Source organism: Pogona vitticeps, chromosome 2, assembly GCF_051106095.1.
Source record: "Pogona vitticeps strain Pit_001003342236 chromosome 2, PviZW2.1, whole genome shotgun sequence".
Lineage (NCBI taxonomy): Eukaryota > Metazoa > Chordata > Lepidosauria > Squamata > Agamidae > Pogona > Pogona vitticeps.
The window spans coordinates 35,771,100-35,788,244 of record NC_135784.1 but is presented as its reverse complement, the minus strand read 5'-3'; the positions used below and the strand labels follow the sequence as shown (position 1 = coordinate 35,788,244).

The 17,145-nt window shown below is 41.5% G+C and overlaps 2 protein-coding genes across 11 annotated transcripts in view; one reads left to right on the top strand and one right to left on the bottom strand.

The window, feature by feature from the left end:
* The first annotated feature begins 952 nt into the window (after window positions 1-952).
* On the top strand, window positions 953-9,991 carry PDHB (pyruvate dehydrogenase E1 subunit beta). Its single transcript, XM_020795474.3, has 9 exons — window positions 953-1,153; window positions 2,987-3,094; window positions 3,173-3,235; window positions 3,370-3,405; window positions 3,700-3,985; window positions 5,693-5,803; window positions 7,152-7,243; window positions 8,661-8,802; window positions 9,467-9,991. The coding sequence occupies exons 1-9, from the start codon at window positions 1,034-1,036 to the stop codon at window positions 9,610-9,612; spliced, it is 1,104 nt and encodes a 367-aa protein (XP_020651133.3). The 5' UTR covers window positions 953-1,033; the 3' UTR covers window positions 9,613-9,991.
* Window positions 9,992-10,279: 288 nt separating this feature from the next.
* Window positions 10,280-17,145, bottom strand: part of PXK (PX domain containing serine/threonine kinase like) — a 62,169-nt gene continuing 55,303 nt past the window's right edge. For 4 of the 10 annotated variants that reach the window (XM_020795470.3, XM_020795471.3, XM_020795466.3 and 1 more), the window contains one exon: window positions 10,280-11,369. Coding sequence is in view for 6 of the 10 variants with exons in the window: in XM_020795466.3 (XP_020651125.3) it covers window positions 11,170-11,369 (200 nt within the window). In the remaining 4 variants the exon portion in view is untranslated. Of the gene's footprint in view, window positions 11,373-17,145 lie in introns of all 10 variants that reach the window. The other 6 variants (XM_020795465.3, XM_020795467.3, XM_020795473.3 and 3 more) reach the window with 2 other exon arrangements.

Sequence of the window (17,145 nt, the reverse complement as noted above, 5' to 3'; positions counted from 1 at the left end):
TCAACATGCGTCGAGCATCGTAATGTTAATACAGTGAATTTATTTCTGCAATACAGTTTTTATATGAATATTTAGCACAACCAACCTTCTTCCAGAGAAGACTCCCTGGAAAAGACCCTGATGTTGGGAAAGTGTGAAGGCAAGAAAAGAAGGGGACGACAGAGGTCAAGATGGTTGGACAGTGTCATCGAAGCAACCAATATTAATCTGACCCAACTCCGGGAGGCAGTGGGAGACAGGAGGGCCTGATGTGTGCTCTGGTTCATGGGGTCACAAAGTCAGACACGACTAAACAAGAACAACCTTATTTATAAATATATGTATTTTGCAGAAATTGGGCATGTTTTAAATCCAAAATGTGGACTAAAACAACAATATAGACTAAAATATCAACCATTCTTCTGCTTTTGGTATGAAGTTTCTTCTTAAAGGCACTGTTTTTATACTCCAACCATAAATAATTCAAACTCACTCCCCACACTCCAATTTGCTAATAATTATTGGAGGCAATAAAAGTAGGAATGTCGGTATTATCTCTGTCAAAGAAGCAACCTTCAGGCTTCTCGAATTCTTCTCGATCACCACAGCTAGGAGGGCAGGTGGAACTAACAGTGGCCCTTTTAAACAAAGTGAGTTTAAAAGGTCTAATCTGATACTGTACGTATTTGATCAGATCAGGAACACCAACTCAAATGAAAGTTCTTGACTCATGCGGCTTTCCGTAAAAGGCGCGCAAGCACGCAGGCAACCTCTATTGTCAGTATTCCAGGCAGACATTCATCCCAGCCAATGAGTACAAACGCTTTCACCACGGGGCGGAAGTGCTAAAAAGACGTTTTTAGGCTTAGGGCGGAGACGGGCGAACTCTCGTTGTATTACTGTCGCGAGATCTGGGAAGTAGTCCCGCCCACTATTTTTCCTCTTCTTGGTCTCGCTGGGACGGTTGCTAGGCGACGGTGGAACACGAAGCGGCTATGGGCGTGCTGCGGAAGGGTTACGCTGAAACGCGCGAAGGGTCGAGGGCAGATCTAAGATGGCGGCAGCGGCAGGGCCACTCCGGGGCCTGATGCGGTGCGTCCGCTGGGTCGGAGCCGGGCGCGTCCCCGGAGCTCCGCGGCGGGGGTTTCACAGGTCTCTGCCGGCCGCTGCTCAGGTACGGGGGAAGGGGCCTTGGGGGGGCAAGTGGAGCGGAGGGGGCCTTTGGGAGCAAGGTTACACAAGGAGCTGCTGCTGCAAAGAGAGGAAATGAGGGTTTCCCAACTGGAAAAGGACAGGAGGGGCGTCCCCTAGTTTAGCATCTGACGCGAAAGGCAGAAGAGCCTCTGCACTTTCTCAGAGGCACTGTCGCCGCGCCAGTTGGGACACGTGCTTTGTTTGTTTGTTTTTTAGCGAAAGCCTCCCGATTCATAGGAGCGCCATAAATCGAAACCTCTGTCAAAGGCCCCTCATGGCCAAAGCCAAAACCTCCTCCTCCCATCTCTGTTGAGTGTCTCGTTTTGAGACGGTAAATGTGGGGGGAATATGGGGAGGGGAGGGGTGGTATGGCTTTACTCCGTTTTTGTACCCTGCCTTGGCACTTTCAAATAACGGGATCGAAATACGGGTCAATCCGGCTGTGTTTCCGTCCCGTGAAAGGCTTGTACTATATATAGTTTAGTGGAGTGGAGAATTTCCCATAAAGCTCCGTAGGACTTTATATTTGGCAGGTGGGCAGAGAATTGCAGCCCCTTGCGCTCTTCTAAGGACGAAGATGAGCTTTTCGGATGTTGTGCTAGCGTTAGAAAATTGAGAGGACAAAGCAGGAGAGAAATCTAGGCGTCTAGTGAGAGAAGAAAGTTGTCTGTGTGGATATGTTGATAAAGTGATAATATGCATCACGGGGGAAACGGTTTGCATGCGTATTTTATGCAGCCGATCATGCAGCTGTCAGGTACTGAGCACCTGGATCTGTGCCTGCGTCTGTTGCTGGAAGCTTGTTATCAGATAAAAGCTCTTTTATCTGACAGTTTGGGCCAGTAGGTTTCTCACAATTAGAGCAACTAAGTTCATGGCTATAAACGATAACTTGTCAGGTCCAAATACTGCACAAGCAAATATTTTGTAACAGGGTACATAATAATTAATAATGCTTTGCTTAAAATATTTTGATTGCAATAGCGATTGAATATACAGTATTGAAGAACTTGGCAGGTGTCACTTGCACCCACCCCCACAGCTGCTAATCTGGTGCTCAGTGGCATCATTCCCTAAAAGGCTGCTTATCAAAGGAGAAGGTGGTAGTTCCATGATACTTTTCTGGGGAAACCAGTGAGTCACTGATTTTGAAGAGATATGACCCACTTGAAGGTTGTGGAAGTGGTCTGATAGGATTCTCCAAGATGTTTGCAGAGGACTAATAGGCTCTTCTTGAGCAAAGAAAAAAATGTAAATTCTGAGAATGGTTCAAAATAACTCAGTGTAATATAGTACTGTGTTCTTATTTTGAATTGAAAGAGAGATCTCTTTTTTCCCCTCAGCAATCTTTTATACAGCTTTAAAACAGGGAAATGTTCCTGGACTAAACCTGGGTGACATCCTATCCTTGTTTGTCTTTTCCCTAATGAGGATCTAGCCTGGTATGGAATCATACGTTCCAAGAAGAGGAGGAAAGGAAATTTTTCACAAAGAGTGAATCTAACCCATTCTGCCTACTTTGATAAAAATCAACATGCATGCTCATGCACACATTTGCCATAGAGGTGCCTAATCCAGTGTCTAGTAAAAAACAAAGATGAGCCTGGCTTAGCCTCTAAATATTGATGGGCTTCATCTCCCAGCATTCCTACTAGGGTTAATTTTGCTGCCTAGGGCTTATGAGAGTAACAGTCTGACAACATCTGGAAGGCTGCATTTTGCTTTCCCCAAACTAAAATATCCTGTCTTGTAAATAATGGTGGGATTACTCTGTAGTTGGAGATGTGGGCCTAAATATGTCTGTCATTATTAGGTGACTGTCCGTGATGCTTTAAACCAGGCCTTGGATGAGGAGTTGGAGAGGGATGAGAAAGTTTTCCTGCTGGGGGAGGAAGTTGCTCAGTATGATGGTGCATACAAGGTAAGGAGACTCTCAGTACAGTATTTAGGAAGGCATACCCAGTTTAGTAGTTAAAAGAGCATATTTTTATATCTACAGATTAGCAGAGGGCTTTGGAAGAAGTATGGTGATAAGAGAGTAATGGATACTCCTATATCCGAGGTATACATTCAGAACTTGTTTGAATTTTTTCCATTTTGTTTTTGATCCTTGTTCATAAATACATCTACCAGGTCCTAAGTTGCTTTCCAAGAATGTTAGGTTTATATAAAATGTTCCTCTTTTTCTTTCACCAGATGGGCTTTACTGGAATTGCTGTAGGAGCTGCCATGGTATGTTCTTTTGTGTGATGGGAGGGTGAGGGACAGAGAAAGGGAGAAGGAAAGCACATTTTATATAGAAATGTTATTGATTCACATTGCTAAACCCCTTGATAACGGTTGCCAATTTGCTCACTCACTACCATCTGTGTACATGCTATTTTATTAAGAAGGGGTACAGCAGGTTCCTAGTTCAAGGGAATGTATAGTTTGTAAAAAAAAAAGATCAGAAAAATGGGGGAATGGAGATATGGTTGAAATCTGGTTGCTTCAGACAGTATTAACAAAGCTGCTTTGTTTTAACAGGCTGGCTTAAGACCTGTTTGTGAATTCATGACCTTTAACTTCTCCATGCAAGCTATTGATCAAATCATAAACTCAGCTGCCAAAACCCACTACATGTCTTCTGGGTTGGTACCTGTCCCCATTGTCTTCAGAGGTCCCAACGGAGCCTCGGCAGGAGTAGGAGCCCAGCACTCCCAGTGTTTTGCAGCTTGGTATGGACACTGCCCTGGACTGAAAGTAGTTAGCCCTTGGAGTGCAGAGGATGCAAAAGGTCTGCTTAAAGCCTCAATCCGGGATGATAATCCAGGTGAATGCAACCGTCTGTCTCTCTCTGTGTGTATAGTTATTCCCTGCAGCTAGTACTAGCTTTTTGCCTCACATCTGCTTTTAAAACTTTGTTCAGGTTGGTGAACAAATTATAAATCTGGTCTGTGGGATCATTTCTGTGCTGGGCTCAATTCACCAGCTGGGGTAACACAGACTGCCTTTCATTCACCCCCCCCCCCAAAAGAGAGGAATACTTATCCTTTTTGATGTCTATTGAGATATGAGAATGAGGAAGTCATTTTGATTTTCTGCTTTGTCTCCCATTGTAGTTGTTAGGATACACAATTTGCACTCATTTCAATTTGCATTTAATTTTCAACTCTTCATTTATATATATTACTTTGGGAACTTCTGGCTAAAAGGTTTAGATATAGAAAATGAATACTACGTCTGTGTTGTGGATGCAGATGTAAAGGAGCTTTAGAAACAATGTTCATAAAGAGCAGCCTCATGCAAGTCGAAACAGAAGAGAATTTGACATAGACTTGACAAGCACAAGCTGCTTACGTGGGCTTAAGCACTTTGGATCAGTCTGTAATCATGCAGACATGTGAACAAAGGTTCTTAAATGGCATACATTCTTTTGGATACATTTTTGGGCATTTGCTGGCACTTTGGAAGAAAACAAGTGGAGACTTAGCATGTGGGTGAGAGAACAAGTGTACAGTGCCCTTGAGTTTATTGGTGTGTAGGAATAAGTTCAAGAGGGTGAACAGCGATGAGCAGAATGTATCTCAAGCTTTTGATCTTGAGCAGGACAAATTGCTCAGGAGCTCTGATAGGCATCATTTCATTTGCAATGAGCAACTTTCAGTCTTTTCCCTGTTTCAAAGATAGCCAAAGTGTGGTCTTCCAGATGTTGTAGACTACTCAAACTAGCAGAGGCAGTAGTAGTTGAGAAGTCTGGGGAATGCTGTCCAAAAACATCTGAAAGGACCACAGACCTGTTTGAAAAGCTTCATTTTGGAAATTAAATATGCTTGCTTGGCAATGGTTCTCCGATTACAATCCAGTTTGCATTGGACAAGATAGTTGCCCTTCTGAAGGAAGAATGAGAAATCATTTATGGCCTTGCAGTTTTTCCTCCTCTGTTCCACTGAATTAGTTGGGCACTAGCTTTGCAGCAGCTGTTCATGTGATCAGTTTATGCCTTCATCTGTTTACTTTTGATACAAATGAACAAAGGTGATGCTGATGAAGAAATAACTCTTACACACATTGCTATATTCCACTTGAATTCTGCACCTTGGGGTGTTGCTTGTAACTTAGGGTTTTGTTACATTTTAAACATCTTAAGTCGTCCTCTGGTTTTGGATATTGTGCATCCAGTCTCCAAATCCAAATTTCTGGGGCCAGCAAAAGGAGCATGAGCTATTGAGTTGTGCCTTGCCTTGTCCGCATCCTCTTCCACCTCAGTTATGCTTTTGGTCTAGCTCATCTTTTCCTCAATTTGCTGCCCCACTGATCTGGTGAACTACATGTTGGGTGTGGTTGATAGGATTTATAGTCTAAGCTCTAGAGGGCACCAGGCTGTGGAATAATGTGGCTCATAGTACTGAAGTGGGAACCTGATGGCTTTTATGTCCCAAATGCTTTTGAGAGCAGACCAGATTCTTTTGACTCATCACATATTTTAATCATTTGCATCAGATGCTTTACGTTTACATTTTTTAAATTGCCCTTTTAGTTGTAATGTTGGAAAATGAGTTGATGTACGGCGTGCCCTTTGAATTGTCTGAGACTGCTCTGTCAAAGGACTTCATTGTTCCTATTGGAAAGGCTAAAATAGAAAGAGAAGGTAAGCTTAAATTAGTACTTTCTGCTGAAATTATCAGAACTCTTCATCTTTCCACTGAAATAGTTGCTGTGGTGTTCTTCTAAACACTTTAATCTGTCAAATTGTTTCTTGCTGAAACACACTCCCTTTCTACCAAAGACATACCAAAAAGAGACTACTGTATTCCCACCAGACACTTATTTGCCAGGATTCAGAGCTCTGTCTGCCCTGATGTGTGCTTGTTAATTCCTATTAATGTACCATGGTCTATTTTCTCTATAAAAGTGACTTCATTCACCTGTTGAGAACCAATGACAACATAATTTTCATCATTTAGCCAAGGCTAGCATTCTGTTCATCTGGATGTCCATTGCTCTTGCCAGTGACTGGCTCGGCTTTTACAGAGGTTATCACAATTGAGAGGTGTACATGCTTGAAGCTCGTTCTTGGCTTGCTCTACCAAAATATTCTTCTATCTGGCAGACAAGCAGGGTAGGAATTCTAGTTCTGCTTTACTCTTCATGAGAACAAGACTATTTGCACATGTTGTGTAGTCTTCAAGTTTGACAAGTAGTATCCAAAATCCTGTTGCTTATCATAAGTGGTGACTGTTAAGAGGACACCCATTTGAACTAATGGAGGAGTTGACTCATCAAATCCCCATTAATTCAGTGGGCCTACACTAGTGTGGTTTATTGTGCGAAGTGATGAGATTTTGCCCAATAAAAACCATTTGGGTTGTACCAAGAGAATGTTGCCACATTATTAGGCTTGCTTATTGGCTTAGTCTGTTCATGTAGCAGTGACATGTAAGGCTGACAATGCCATCAGCCACAACAGTGCTCCAGGAATTGAAGATTTGCAATGGTCTTGGAGCTCCCATGGAATGCCTCTTGCCAGAGGAAAGCCAGTGGGAGCCAGGAGAAGCCTTTAATTCCCCCAAATCACAACCAGTGGTAAAGTATTCTCAGTAGTGGCAGTTTTTAGTTACTTAAGACTTCTGCCATCCTGCCTCCCCACAATTAAAAGGAGCCTACAGGCGCCTCTGCAGAGTTGGATTGGAAATCTTTAATTTGCAGAAGACTGCCGTGACTGGTATCATCAGCCTTCACAGCATAAGTTTCGCTGCTGGATTTTAACCCTTTGTTCTATACTTGTGGTTTGGGCTCACCATTGGCTATACTGTTAGGGCAGTTGCAGTCCGTCCAGTCCAAGACTGCACTGTGCCTTAAGAACTGGTCAGTGTGCCTTCAGTTGAACATAAGAGTGATGATTCTAGATAATCTGCTGTTAACAATTTGGGGTGACCTCTGTGTTCTGAAAACAACATCCCTGTAGTTCTGAATCCTCACCAGCCTCTGTGTTTCAGGAACCCATATCACCTTAGTGTCTCATTCCCGACCGGTTGGCCACTGTTTGGAAGCAGCTGCTATACTTGCTAAAGACGGGGTGGAGTGTGAGGTGTGTATCATGCTGTGGGGTGGTAGTCCATGGTGAAGAAATCTTAATAAGCTACTTCGAAACCAGTGTTCTGTGGCTTGTCCATTCTTTTTATTACTTCCTCTATGAATAGGAGAGAATCCTCCTAGCCATTCTCAGCCAGAGGACCACTGATAAAATATGGTTATCTGATTTGTATACATTATGCCAAACTTAAAATTACAATTAAAACACTTAATCATTCAGTTAGAGGGAATATCGAAAGCTGCCTTGTCCTAGTTGAGATTGTTGATTTGGTCTTGTCAACTCTTGATCGGTATCAGCTCCACAAGGTATCACCCTGCTCGTCCCAGATGGCAGGATCTGAATCTAAAATGCTATGTTTGAAGCATGGGTTTGGAAGCAATTGATAGGGCTTTTACTTCAGTTGAAAACCTGAGCCCAATTAATTTGGTAACATCTTTTCTAAAATTAATGTTTATGTAAAAAGAACAGAAATGCTATCTTGAGAGTCACTTTCTGTTTCATTAAGCAGCTACTGCTTTTAAAGATGATGGATATATAATCTTAAAATAGTACTGTATTTTATATGCAGATTTAATTGAAACAGACTTGATATTCATGATTGACAAAGACTAACCAGGTGATGGTTTTGTTCTAAATGTACTGTATTTTTGCTCCATTAGACGCACCTCTCCATAAGACACACCAAATTTTTAGGAGAAGAAAACAGGAAAATAATCTGTTTTCTTCTCCTAAAAATTTAGTGAGCCTTATGGAGAAGTCTGTCTTATGGAACACACCCTAGGACCCTTTGGAGGCTCACCCTGCCCTCCCGGGGGCCAGACGGGGCAAAATTGCCACCTTCAGGGACTCTTCTGAAGCTTCCCAGTGCTGGAAAGGCTCAGAAAAGGTCCTGGAAGCTGGCGATTTCACCCCCGCTGGCCCCGTGGGGGTGGGGGGAACCTTGCAAGGGTCCTGGAAGGCTCACTTGGACCCTTGCGAGGCTTCCCCCATGGGGCCAGTGGGGGCGAAATCGCCAGCTTTGCTCCATAAGACGCACAGACCTCCCCCCACTTTTGGGGGGGAAGTACGTTTTATGGAGCAAAAAATACAGTAATTTCAAGATTGCACAGCAAGACACTTAACCCCGCCCCCCAATTAAAATCCTACTGAATCTGCATCTCCCCACAAGAGCTATTCTAGGATTTTCGCTTTGCAATTAAGGTTGAAATTCTTGCCAGCGCCATCCCTTATCTGCTGTCCCTTCAGTTCCACATTTTGCCTGAAAATACAATGTTTAGAGTGGACGAGGAAATCTCTTTCTGGGAACATTTTTCTGTTCAGAGGGGGGGTGGAAATATATTCAGGAACTAGGACTGGACCGTACTGGAGTTGATGAGATGTGATTTGAAGACTACCTACACCTCTCTTGCAGGTGATAAACCTTCGGAGTATTAGGCCAATGGATATTCAGACAATTGAATCCAGCGTTATGAAGACAAATAATCTTGTAACAGTGGAAGGTGGCTGGCCACAATTTGGAGTAGGAGCCGAAATCTGTGCCAGGATTATGGAAGGTATTTATAATGATTGTCTCATGTTGGGCATTCATACAGTGCTCACCTTGGCGATTTCCTTTTAGTTGTGGTTTATAAACTGACAGGAGTTAGAAATAAAAGAAAATCAAAGTTCCACTCTGGGAACCATTTATATCTATGAAATGAAAACAGAATTCCTCTAAATCTTCTTGGTTCCCTTTGGACAGTGGCCCATTTCATCAGCCACAAAAGCAGTTACGTTCTTCAATACTGAATAGAGGGGAAATGCTTCATTCAATGGCAGAAAACTATTTTTACAAATCTCTGCTGTATGATGTACTTAAAATCTATATGGAGTTCAGCTGTTACACTGCAAATTGTAGGGAAGCTATTCTGCAGGTCCTCAAATCAAATTAAGCAGGTTTTGCTCTTATATTTGTAGTAGTTTTAATAAGAACGTTGAGCCTATTCCATCTTTCTGAAAAGCAGCAATGACGGCTTTAGTTTGGTGAGATTTGGAGCTGTTACAGGGGAGTTTTTGGTTTCCTGTCAGTTCTCCCTAACACTTTATCAGCTAGGGCCACACGCAGACTAAGATGTAATCCTAGGTGAGCAGGTTAAGACATCCAGAGCTGAACAAGCATCTCCTCTACACCCTTCTTAACCTTGACAAATGAGCCACACCATTCTGTTCTGCTTTTAGGTCCTGCTTTCAACCACTTGGATGCACCCGTTGTTCGCGTCACAGGAGCTGATGTTCCTATGCCTTATGCAAAGGTTTTGGAGGAGAACTGCATACCTCAAGTAAAAGATATCATATTTGCTGTGAAGAAAACACTGAATATCTAAGTCTTCTGTGTATTTGTAAATGTGGATGCTATTCTTCAACCCCTTCGGTCTTTAAAAATATTTATGGAATGTATTGCAAGCCTTTATATACAGAGCTAGACATTGCATAGGAAATAGAGATGAAGGCAGTTTGGAAAGAAGTGATGTTAGAAACAATCTGTTACAAAACCTACACTGCCTTGCCATTCTCTTAAGGAGGAAAGAAAGGGAGACTTCAACAGCCTAAAACTGCTATAATACTACTTGTAACTCTCTGAAGAACCCTCATTGTAAGATGAAGTGTTTTGTTTATCATTGTAGATGAGATCAGGGTTGCTCTGATCAAGAATCAGCTTATGCTTATTTATGATGCTTGGAATAAAGAATATTAACAAAATAATGTGCATGCCCTATTTCAAAAATGAAAATTTGTAGACATGACCTAAAATGTGGCAGACACTTGGGAAAGAAATAAATAAAAAGGGGATTTTAATCCCATTTGTAATCTCTCAGCTACAGGTGACTAGTATACAGCCGATGTAACCTACAAAAGATTTTCTTTCTCTCCTTCCCCGACCAAAAATATGAATATAGGATCTTTCTACTAAAGAACTAGAATTTACATCTTTTATAATGGTGAAAGTTACTATTAAACCACTAGGCTGGTGTGTTCTATTCCCAACACCAATGAAATTCTATTGACATTTATTGTAATAAAAATATGATTGAATATATTGCAGGTTACATGAACTCTTATACACAGTGACATTCTCTGCATAGTAACAAACATTGATGTATACTCATTTTGAAGATGGATTACTAATAATCCTTAAAGTGCAATTCAAGGGTTTGATAAAATCATATTTTTCACGGAAACATTTCTATCGAAATTATTTAGCTCTTTTAATTCCTAGCTCGATAATGCATCTCACAGTGTTATTAAACTTTGCTTGAAAGAAATGCTCTTCAAGTCCTTTACACATGTAAAACAGTTCAGTTTGTAGCTTACCACAAGCTCAGTTGGGTCCTGCATTGTACGTTCTTCTCCTTAAAAGTACAGTTGGTACCAAATTATCTTAGTGCTTTGCAGGAAGAAAGGGAAAAAAACAAGACCTAGGCTCTCCCATCAATGTTACAGATTTCACATTAAGTGCCTTTTAGCATAATTAAGGTAACTCATTATATCAAACATCACTGTGCCATGGATAGTCTTTCAAAAGCCCTTGGGATCACATCATAGGCAATAAACTCTCGCTGTTCAGCTTTTTAAATTTTTTTATTCTCTTTGAAGGAATACTACCTACCAAACAAGATTCTGTAAAAGAGTAAGAGTTCCTTTAAATTGGAATTAACACTTTTCACCCTCCAAATGGCAACAGCAATCCAACACAGTGCTGCTAGTCAGATAAGAGATTGTTTTAAGGAGAAAAGAAAAAGCTTGAAATGGTTCTAAACAGGCAACTGTAAAACAAAACCCCCACTAGGCAGCAGCTAAATGAAACTGTAATGCAAAAAAAAAAAAATTGTTCCTAGAACACAAGTGGAAAATAGATCCAAGCTGATGTGGCATGAACAGTTTCAGCTGATTCGAGGAGCACTGTGGTCACGGGTTTCTGTTTTCTTCAAAGCTCCTTTCTGGAAAGTTTGGATGGAGCTGAGTAAGGCGCCCCGGCTTGTGACATTAAGAGGCCGTGAGTCAGGCTGTGTTGGCACGTCCAAATTGGGAGGAGGGGGAGGAGCTGCTGGTGGCGGAGGTGGCGAAGGAATGGTTGAGGTGCCTGCTTGAAGAGAAGAGATATTGTCAACAGAGAAACTCCGTGTAAACAAGACGCTGCTAGACAAAATGATAAAACTACCAAATGTAACAAAGGGGGGGGGGAGAGAGAGAACCATGCACTCTAAGTCTAAAAAGGTTATTAGATTTCAAAATAAAAGAGACAGAGGAATGCAGCCATTTTGGAAAAGGATGAATATAAAAGAGCAAGCGATGTAATTGCAGTAAGATGCGCTAGAGAGTCATGAGATCAGCAGGCCTTAATCTTCCCCACCTTAGGTATAGATTCCAAGTGCAGTAGTATCACAAGACCTCTCACAAACAGAATATCAGACTGAACAGACTTATCTGATGTGCACTTTGGGGATAATATGTCACGGGTCTTGAGCCAACTATATTGCCTTCCAATGTGTATCAGGGCCAACTCCAGGAGTTGCTTTGACCAATAAAACCCAAAATGGCACCGGGTCAGGATATCTAGGAGACTTTGTCGTTCCATATGAGCCCACCCATAAGATGAAATGTTCAATGGCTGTGGCTCCCACTCCCATGAAAAGCTACACTGCTGAGTATCAAGATGGTGGGGCTTTTTCTGCAACACTAGGACAACTGTAGGACTCTGTCACAAGGAAGGCCTGGTTAAGTCCATTCCCATTGAATCTCATGATTTAAAAATGTCATTCTTTCACAGGCATATGGCTTTTCATATACAGTGGTGCCCCGCATAGCGAGGTTAATCCGTTCCGGATTAACCCTCGCTATGAGGAAACATCGCTAAACGGGACGCAGAATGCCATTGGAACGCATTAAACTTAGTTTAATGTGTTCCAATGGCTTCTATACTCACCGTTAAGCGAAGTTTCCTCATAGTGCCGCCATTTTCGTGCCTTCGGTAAGCAAGGGCAGGGCGCGAAAATTGTTGCGGTGGCCATTTTGGGTCATCCGGCGGCCATTTTGGAGCCGCCGAACAGCTGATTTCCTGGCGTTGCAATGCGAAGATCGGTAAGCGAAACGCTTACCGATCTTCGCAATGCAGTTTTGGCCATAGAGGCCATCGGTAAGCGATCGCATTAGCAAGCTCAAAAAAGATCGCTATGCGATTTCGTCGTTATACGGTGCGCTCGTTAAGCGAGGCACCGCTGTATTGGTCCTATTTCATTGTGATTTTTTATCAGGATTTACAAACTACATTGTTTTGAGGGCCTTGACAGGGAAAAAAGCAATAAATATACCTTATTAAATCAGTTAAACATAGAATAGTGCACTGTACTTAGGACGCATGAGATTATGTTTTTTTATTAGGTGGAAGCTGCTACAAATTTTTCTTGTATGTCAAAAGTTATGGATGACTTTACTCTAAATTGTTCCTTCGGAGATACATGGAAAAGTATATACTGTACATCTCACCTCTATGATTTTTATATATAGTTTACATACAATGTGTGCCACTCAAAAGACAGCATTATTCATCTTCCCCCTACAAATTGCAAGGAAGTCACTAGGTGGTGGAACCCTACCTTTATAAGATCCTACTATCCAACATTAACCTGACATACACAGATTTATGATGAGAGCACTACAACATGACAAATCTGACAGTGGAGTAGGGAGCTCTGGCAGCAATTTTTGGATATTAAAGCCTTCCCCCTGCCCCCATCCCAAAGCTCCCAAAGGCTTCCCCAGATCAAAAAGGGTCCCTAGGGAGCCTAGGGATTTCAGAGGGTGGGGAGATAGGAAACTTTAAAAAGAATTAAAAGGTTAATGTCACCTGATTTACCATGCACAGCTCTACCAAAAGGATCAGACAGTTTGATGGTTATTAAGAAAATTAAGGTAATCCAACCACCACTGGCAGAGCAATCATTCCGCCAGCCAAGCTCTTTTCCCAAAGACCCCCCTGTCCTCCAGGCACAACTAGGTCTCGGCAGTGTAAACAAGCTAAGGGAAGGCAAACCTGGAGGTAAGCTGCAAGCCTTATGCTGCAGTTCTTTGCACAAAGCACCAGCACAATGTCACACAATGTGGACACTTGATCTAACTGCACCCAAGAATACATAAAAAGAGCAGCCCTGTGCTAATATATCTTTCTCATCCTAGTTGCAGTAACTCTTTTATCCTCCTCCCACTTCCTTTCAGAAGGCAGAACCGAGCCAGGCAGACTACCTCCTGTCAGGTTGGCTTAATCAAATAAGCTGAATTTGATCGCTTAGAAGGAACATCCTTAGGACAGCAGGGAATTTTAATTCGAGAAACGTGTTCTTTTCAAAAGGAGGCTTTTGCTGAAACAGCTTTTCTTGCTGCAATGATCTGTTGGTAATTAATAATATGAATAAAAAAACTTAAAAAAATGAAAATACATTGTTGCATAAAATGGATAAATGATGACCAAGCAGTGGGTGATTGAGCTGAGCACAGAAAGACGCAGCACATGCCAGCAACCAAGCATGATTAAGTAACCCTGCATATAACACCAATTGCCAAAAAACTTCCCAAACAACCGCATGAGACGGGGAAACAGCAGGCCTCCAGATGTTCTTGGAACTGTGACTCCCATCATAGAGTCATAGCTAACTATGCTGGGAGTGCAGCTCAGAGCTCATCATCATCATCTTAGAACTGTAGAGCTGGAAGGGACCCTATGGATCATCAAGTCCAACCCCTGTCAAGGAAGCACAGTGGGGAATCTTAGCTCCTAATCTCTGGCTTTGCAGTCGAAAGACCTCAACCACTGAGCTATCTAGCAGTTTTAATGTCCACCGAATGTGGGGAGGGCAATAGGTGCATTGCACCACTGGCATAAAAGACTGCATTTCAATCTTCCCTGGGGCATCTAGACACCGTGGGTTGTAAAGACAAAAATTAACCCATTGTGAAGCAGGAAGGAGAGGAGAGGAGCCAAATATAGAGATAAAGGTGCAACAGTAAACAACAGTAAAAATGCAAGATTAGCTGCAAAAGGGTAGGGGCTAAAGATCACAATGTCAGCAATCCAATGAAAGGCCGCATCTACACCCAGAGTTACAGCCCATCATCACATCCACTACGTAGACACAGCCCTTGGATTTCTACATTATGGGAGTTACTTTACACAACTGTGTTATTCTAGTTCCTTCTGTCTAGAGACTAACCTTGAATAGCTCCTCAAATGACAAAGGCAATTAGGGTTTTTGTGTGTCTAACATAAAACATTTCCTCCAGCTACAGGTTTGGGTTTTTTTCTCTCCAGCTAATGAGTTCCTTTCTCTAGTAAAGGTAGGTTTTGGTTTCACTAATGTCAAAACCGCCCACAGTGCCCCTAGCACCCAGTGGCAATTTTGCAATATTTTGTTTAACTAAATTACTAATATTCGAAAGGCAGCTGGACCAGATGGAATCATGGGACGAGTTGTTAGGGGCTGTGCTGCAGAATTAGCTGGAGTTTTTACGGATATTTTCAATCTATCCTTGTTGCAGTGTTCTGTCCCCACTTGCCTGAAGACATCTATTATAGTGCCAGTCCCGAAGCAGTCAGCTGTGGTATCTCCCAATGATTATAGACCAGTAGCTTTAACATCTGTTATTATGAAATGTTTTGAGAGATTGGTGCTGGATTACATTAAGGCTAGTCTTCCACCTTCTTTGGATCCATGGCAATTTGCATACAGGAGAAATAGATCTACTGATGATGCTGTGTCCATCGTACTCCATACTGTATTGAGCCACTTAGAACAACAGGGAACTTATGCAAGGCTGTTGTTTGTGGATTATAGCTCTGCTTTTAACACCATTCTACCAAATAGGTTGTTTTTAAAAATGATCAACCTGGGATTACCTCAGGAGATCTGCATGTGGATAAAGGATTTTCTGACAGATAGGCCACAGTCAGTAAGGATGGGATCCCACCATTCTTCTACCCTGGTACTAAGTACAGGAGCTCCCCAGGGCTGCGTGCTGAGTCCCTTCCTCTATTCCCTGTACACACATGATTGCACCCCACTATATAACACCAATGCAATTATTAAATTTGCGGATGATACGACAGTGGTGGGGCTCATAAATAAGAACAATGAGTCTGCTTATAGAAAGGAAGTACAAAGATTGATACTATGGTGTAAAGAAAATCATCTCACACTTAACATCAAAAAAACTAAAGAACTCATAATTGATTTTAGGAGGAAGAGAAATGTACATTTACCACTGTACATAAACGGTGAGGAAGTGGAGAGAGTTGGTAGTTTTAAATTTCTGGGCACTTACATCTCAGAGGACCTCTCATGGACTATAAATGCCAACATGCTAATAAAGAAGGCACAGAAGAGGCTGTATTTCCTGAGAATGCTCGGGAAGTTAAATTTATCACAGCATTTGCTTCTGTCCTACTACCGTAGCACCATTGAGAGTGTCCTAACTTATGGCATTCTGGCATGGTTTGGGAGTAGCTCTGTAGCGGACAAAAAAGCTCTACAGAGAACCATTAAAATTGCCCAGAATATCATCGGGCTCCAGCTACCAACCCTGGATGACATCTTCACATCCCGCTGTCTGAGGAAGTCACACAGCATCCTGAGAGACTCTTCCCATCCTGCTTATAACTTTTTTGAACTGTTACCGTCTGGCAGAAGATATAGAACAATTAAGACTCGGACCACACGTTTTCTAAATAGTTTTTATCCTAGAGCTATAATTGCAATTAATAATGAGCTTAAAGACCACCAGTAGTGAATAATTAGTTGGACTGTGTTACTTGGACTGAGGTGTAGATGTTTGTATTTTTAGTGGGGGATTTCTAGTGGGTGGGGAGTGTTTGGGGAATGTTATGTGTGTGCATGTGTCTGGTCTCTGGGTGTCTGTGAATTTCGTTGTATGATATACTGTGTATATACTTACAATGACAATAAATTATATTATTATTATTATATTATTATTATTATTATTATTATTATTATTATTATTATTATTATTATTATTACTAGCTGGATTCTTCTCCGTATTAATATTAAGAAAAGAAAAGGTCAGCAATTTCCCCAGGATCAAGGGGGAATGAGGGTGTTATCTAGTGAATTTCTTGTTTGCATTTATTTTTGGAGATACTATTATTTCCCCTCTGTAGTACACGAAGACACGTTCTCCTTTCAAAAAGTGGAAAGGGACATTTCCATGCCTATATAACATTGATGTATCGGCAGGCCTTCCCCTTTGTCAGTTCCTGATCTCCCCTTTCCTTCCACTCCCTAGTTCTGTCCCATCTTGCTGTAAGTTCTCCTATGTAAAATTGCTTTTAATTATATTGTTCTTGTTTTTATTGTTGTAAGCCGCCGAGTAATCTTAATTGATTAGATAGGTGGGATATAAATAAATAAATAAATAAATAAATAAAAATATATATACTAGCTCCACAACCACTACATGGCCCACAAATTAACCCCAATTGTTCTTTAAAATCTTTATGAAGCCAATACTTCAAATTGTTTAGATGTTCTTCTTTTTTTATTATACAGTGCTTGTATGAGTTGACTAATTCTTTCAGCAGTTAAATATGTCTGTACTTCCTCCTTTTATTAAGCACAATTTCACCTGAAATACCTTTTGTTTCCCAAAGAAGAGAAACTGAGAGGAAGGCATAATTCTATTCTACTTAACTCCCGCAAACTAAAAAGTTGTCCAGTTATGGCATAAAAGCTACAAAAGTGACAATCCAATAACCACTACAATAATCCACTACACAATTCTATCAATTCAATCTGTATCAGTCAACTAAAGCTTTGAATTGCATATTAAAATTTCAGGTTCACCTTGCGTTT